The 6,000-nt window shown below is 45.1% G+C and overlaps 1 protein-coding gene across 2 annotated transcripts in view; it reads right to left on the bottom strand.

Annotated features, from left to right (window-relative positions):
- Positions 1 to 2,143: 2,143 nt before the first annotated feature.
- Positions 2,144 to 6,000, bottom strand: part of CBY2 (chibby family member 2) — a 46,243-nt gene continuing 42,386 nt past the window's right edge. For both annotated transcript variants that reach the window (XM_072617203.1, XM_072617202.1), the window contains exon 2: positions 2,144 to 3,554. In XM_072617203.1, the coding sequence (XP_072473304.1) occupies positions 2,295 to 3,554 (1,260 nt within the window). In that variant the 3' untranslated portion in view covers positions 2,144 to 2,294. The remainder of the gene's footprint in view (positions 3,555 to 6,000) is intronic.

Here is a 6,000-nt window from a genome sequence, read left to right as displayed (position 1 = left end):
TTTCTGGCAAAATTAATGCCTAATAAGATTAGTGAGTGATTTTCTGGCATTGAAAAATACATACATTTATAAAAACTAACAATTAACCCTACATATTGCACCTTAAAGGATAATTGCCTGCTTTATCTACCCTTAGTCTTGGCTCTGAATAAGGATATCTGGATTTCAGTCTCACCTCTGTGACTTGGTTTTCCCATTTGTAAAAATGGAAATGAGGTACAGTGGAGTTAGAGGACCTAAATTCCCAGTTTTAGCTCTGCCATTTAGTAACCTATGTGATCCTGAGCCAATCAATTTACCTCTCTGGTCCTCTGTTGCCTCATATATAAAACAGAGGGGTTGTCATCTTTGCTTCCAGAGACCTGATGGTGAAGTGTATAACCTACTTTTTTGAAAGAGAGGTAAGGGACTCAAGATGCAAGGGAAGATAGATATTTTATAATTTCAGATACAGCCAATATGGGAATTGGTTTTGCTTGACTAGAGATATTTATTTCAAGGGCTTTTTCTTTTTTTTTCCTTGGAGGAGAGGAAAAGGGGAAGATAGGAAAAGAAAGGAAAAAGGGAAGGAAGCAAGGAAGGGAGAGAGGAAAGATGAAAAAGAAAAAAAAGGAAGGGAGGAAAGGAAAGAGGAAAGGAGGAAAGGAGGGAACGGTGGGAGGAAAGAAAAGACAAAGAGAGAGAGAGAGACAGAGACAGAGAGAGAGAGAGTCATTGAGGTGTTTTGTTTTGTTTTTTTCAATTGAGAGAAGAGAACAGAAGAAAGGCCAGGACGTGGAGTAAAGATGACATGAGTTCAAATGCAGCCTCAGAAACTTATTAGCTTTGGGACTCTGGACAAGTCACTTAACCTCTTTATGTCTCAGCTTTCTTATTGGTAAAATGGGGATAATAACAGCAGCTATCTCATGAAGTTGTGAGGATCAAATGAAGAGCTTTGCAAACCTATCGTCATTATTACTCCTAAGAAGCATAGACAGGCAGAAAAGCTTTGAAGGCTACAGGTTGGGCATTCGTCAAGAAAGAAGCAAATTTTCCATAACAGAGGCCTGTGGTTTCATGCACAACCCTCTTTTTCTCTTCTGTTCTGCCTATTTTATTTGGTGTTTGTTAAGTTTAGCATTTTTAAATAAACAAATGAGGACTAGATATCCCAAGGTCCCTCTAGATCCAAATTTGTGCTCCTACATTTCTAATAATCTTTCCTACCACCGGCCATCTACTTATTCCTATCACTTTATCAGATGGCATATTGAACTAGGAATTAGAAGCTTTCATCCTCTGCCTTTTTCTTCATGAACCCTCCAGGGTACCTCCCAATTCATTGGGTCCTATAATTTCTATGCCTGTAAAATGGGAATAATATCTTCCATTTATATCATTCCTTAAGAGTTGCAAAAGTCCTTTACTTAAAGTTGTTTCATTCAATCCCTCACGACCAAACTGATGTAGGTGCTATCAAGGAGGAAACTGGAAACTGAGGGTCAGAGGGAAGTGACATGCCCAAGGTCACATAGCTATCAAGCATCCAAGGTGAGATTTGAACACAGGTATTCCCGATTTCAAGCCCAACACTCATCTACTATCCCACTTAATTTCTGTAAATTCTATGGTTTATTGAATAGTTAACTGTGCTTCCGGGCATCCTCCAAAGTCGACTTGATTGCTTGTTTATTCCAAGAATTGCACCCTCCCAGCCATCATGGGAGATGCACTGAGTGGACAATGAAGATGAACTGGCGTTGGGGGCTGGTGTTATGAAGAGGACAAGACAGGACAAGAGAAAGGAGATGAACGTGTGTGAATGAGTAGCAGAATTCTAAGACAGGGCAACTGGAGCTCCTGCCTCAGCAGCACAAAAACGACTGAGCTTAGCACCTACTTGGCAAGAATTATCATAAAATAGGAAGCTCCTTTCTACCCTCGGCTATTCTCTCCCCCTCTTTCCAGCTCCTCTCCACAGAGCATCCCACAGGTGGAAGGAGGGTGCGTCTGTATTCCCATTTCTTCCTTCCCCAACTGAATGAAGTCTAACATTGAGGACATTTACTCGGGGGTCCTTTTGTGAAGCTTGTCCTAGGTGAGGAACATGCTAGTTACAACTCTACCAGTGAAAGAACTCTCTCAGGCCCATCTCCCCAGCTCTTTCTCGTGCCTTTATTACTTCTCTGGCATCGAGGGGGCCAATAATACTGCCCCTTCCGTAGGCACGAACTCCAGGGGGAAGGGGCGGGGAAAGGAGAGGCTCCATAAATGGGCCCCCCGAGCTCTGGACGCCCGGGGTCTTCCGGCCCTCAGACCCTGCCTGGCTTCTTGAGCTCCTTGTTCTTGGGGGGCATGTGGCCATATAACTCTTCCACCAGCATCCTCATTCTGGCGGTGATTTCCGTCACCGTGTCGATCACCAGCTGCTGCTGCAGCTTCAGCTTGTTGTTCTCCCACAGGACCTTGTTCTCCTCCTGGCAGGTCCAATGCTCCTCTCTCAGCAGCTCCAGGGCCCGGTTCTCCTCGTGAAGGATCCGGTTCTCCTCCCGCAGGGCGCGCAGGCTCTGGTTCTCCTCCCTCAGGGCTTGGAGGGCTTGGTTCATTTCCCGCAGGACCTGCAGAGACTGGGCCTCTTCCTGGAGACCGGGCACGGCCTTTACGTCCTCCAGAGGAAAGGACAGGTTGTTGACCAGCTCCCGCAGGGCCTGCAGGGCTTTGCTGGCCTCGTGAAGGCCCGTGGGCGCCTTGGGCTCTTCGCACGGAGGGATGGTGCTCTCCCCCGACTGCCTTGAAGCGCTATGGAGGTCTTCTTGGGGCGTCGAGAGCGCCTTGGCTTCCTCGTGGGGGTGGGTCTTTTGCTCCGGGTGGGGCCAGTGAGCCTCCCTCTGCTCCAAAAGGAGCTGCAGGGCTCGATTCTCCTCGCGGAGAAACTGCAGCGTGGCGCTCTCCTTCCTGGGATTCTGCGGAGGCGCACTGTCCTTCCTGAGGGCCTGGAGGGCCGGGTTGTCCTTGTGGATCAGAACCGACGACGCCGCGCCGGCCGCCCTCCCCAACTCGCCTTTGTGGTCTTCCTTATTCTCCGCCCAGAAGGCCTGCAGAATTTTGTTCTCCTTATTCAAGATTTTGTTCTCCTCGCGGAGGGATTTATTCTCCTCCCGGAGGGATTTGTTCTCCTCGCGGAGGGACCTGTTCACCTCCCTCAGAGTCTTAATCTCCTCTTGCAGGATGTATTCCTTAGCCATCCTCTTATGATGCAGCTTATGATGCAAAGAGGAGGCGGGGGAGAAGTGCGGGGATTGCAAGCGGCAATTCTCATTCACCCATCTCCCGTCCTGGAAGACGAACATCTCATCGCTCAGCTGAACACGGGGGACGTTATAGTCCAACTCCAGCTCTGCTTGTGAAGGCGGATGCTCCATGGCGTCGCAGATGGGCACAGGGGAGAATCGGTTCAGTGGGTATGAATGTTGACTGACAGTTCTGCGGTTTGGTCTTGGCAGGGAGGCCTGTGGGCACCTTGGCACGGTGTACAAATTGTGGATCTGGAGAAAGGGCTCAACCGAGCCTCGCTGTAGAAGAGAATAGGGGAACATATTGGTGGAACATTGGTGAGGAAATCGGACCCCACCCAGAACTGACTGACCTGGACATGAATCAGGATACCCAGATATAGGAGAGGCACTACGTGTAAAGGAGGGGGAAAATGCTGAACTCTAAGACTGGAGATCTGGGAGTTTCAGTCCTAGCTCTGACTCTTAGCATTGTAGGATTTAGCTCTGGAAAGGTCTTTTGAGGTTATTTAGTGCAATGTGCCCCTTTAACAGAGACTTGGTTCTACCCAATATTTCCTCATCCTCTTCCTCACCAGGCAACAGAGCCATTTCCAGCTAAACCCAAGATGTCTTAAGGAGCAGGAACAGATCCTTGGCCAGGAAATACTCGCCTTGTACGATGCATTCCCTGTGACATCTAGCAAAGTGCTAAGGATTTGAAGCCCCACATAGTAGGGCTCCATTTTACTTCTCAGACTTCTATCCATCACTGTCCTCCCTCTCAAAAATTCTGTATTCTAGCAAATTGAAAGCCTCACCTTTCTCTGACCTCATCCTTACCTTTCCCACCCTTGTGATTTTTCTGTCCCACATTTTTTGGAATGAACTCTCTTCATATGCCTGTTGAATGCCTTCATGAGGACCTCCCTAATCTCCCTAATTAAAGGGATTGATCCCTCTATCTCCCTTGGATCTTTAATGACTTGGTTTCACTTCTATGCACTTTTTAAAAATCATTCTAATTTGTTTTATAATTATTAGTGATTGCGGTTCACCACCACTACCCCATTATTGTGAACTCCTTGAAGCACAGTACCTTGTACGTAGAAGGAAGTAAATTAATCCTTCAGTGGAAAGTAAGTTTTTTGAAAGTAAAGACTGCTTGGGGGTTTTGTCTTTGCATCTCCAGCACCTAGCATGTTCTTTGCATATAGCAGGTACTTAATAAATGTTTTTTGAGTAGAATAGAATTCAATTCAGTCAACTAATAAGCAGTGAGTTATGTTATGTATACCTGTTTGTATCAGGCACAGAACTGAATTCTGAGGATGCAAAGATAAAAGTTAAACAGTCTCTCCTTCAAGGAACTGATAGTGTCATATAGAAAACAAAATTAACATGTATACATATACATACACAACATATATATAATATAAATATTATATTATAAAATATTAAAACATATAAAATATTATATGTCAGACAGGGCTTTGGCGCATAGTTCACCAAAAGATGGAAGCACCCACATTGGAGAAGGCATTCTTCATTTCACAATCATATCACTTGAGTGAGAGTAGCCCTTTTCCTTTGGCTGCCTAACTAGCCTCTTTGTCTGTGTTTCTCTGTCTCTCTCTCTGCCTCTGTTTCTCTATCTTTCTGTCTCTCTGTCTTTCTCCCTCTCCTTTTCTCCCCCAACCCAGTAGCATCCAGGACTAAAGGTTTTGGTCTTATTCACCTGCAGCATGTATGCATGCTAAGCTTGGTGAGGGTAAGGGTCACCTTCCTCTTTCTTTTAGATTCTGTGGCTCCAAGAAATGAATTTAAGATTTTGGTTTATTTGTTCTTTTCAGGTTCAGGTACAAGGACTGGATTCCCCAAAACCATGAGATCAAATTGTTGTGAAAGTATATAAAAATCATCATAGGCAGAAAGGTGGCATTTGCAATAGGTGGGATCAGAAAAGGCTTTCTGTAGGAGGTGAATTCTGAAAGAAATCAGGAATTTTCAGAGGCAGAGAGAGAGAGAGAGAGAGAGAGAGAGAGAGAGAGAGAGAGAGAGAGAGAGAGCATTCCTAACATGGAGGGTAAAAATTGCAAAGTCACATAGATGGGCGATGGAGTGTCACTCATGGATGAGGAGCAGCAAGTGGGCCAAGTATGTCTGGATTGTAGAGTGTGTGGAAGGGAGTACTACATAAGAAGGCTGGAAATATAGGAAGGGTCCAGGTTGGGAAGATGCAAAACATTAGAGTTTGCATTTGATCCTAAAGATAAGAGGGAATTGTCGGAATTTATTGATGGGGGTGGGGTGGGCAGTCAACATAGATCTGCATTTTGGGAAAAAATCATTTCGGCAAATGAATGGAGGATGATTTGAGAGGGAGAGGAGACTTGTGGCAGGTAGTCCAATTGCAAAGCTATTGCGATAGTCCAGGTGAGAGGTGATAAAAAACAGAACTAGCAAGATGATTGTATGAATGGAAGAAAGGAAACAGGAAAGATACTGTGAACAAAGAAACTATAACATCTACAACTGATTAGGTATCGGAGGTGTGTAAAAGTGAAGAGTCAAAGATGACCCTGAAGTTTGTACCCTAGGTGACTGGAAGGATGCTCATGGTTCTTCAGCAGAACTAGGGAAATTCAGCAGAGAAGGGAAAATAGGAAATTTAGAAGAAGTAGATTTTAGAGAAAAGATAATGAATTCTATTTGGGAAATCTTGAGTTTAAGATGCCTAGGACCC

The sequence above is a fragment of the Notamacropus eugenii genome, chromosome 6 (assembly GCF_028372415.1).
Source record: "Notamacropus eugenii isolate mMacEug1 chromosome 6, mMacEug1.pri_v2, whole genome shotgun sequence".
NCBI lineage: Eukaryota > Metazoa > Chordata > Mammalia > Diprotodontia > Macropodidae > Notamacropus > Notamacropus eugenii.
Note: the sequence above shows the minus strand (reverse complement) of the source record. Positions and strands in the feature narration are given on the sequence as shown.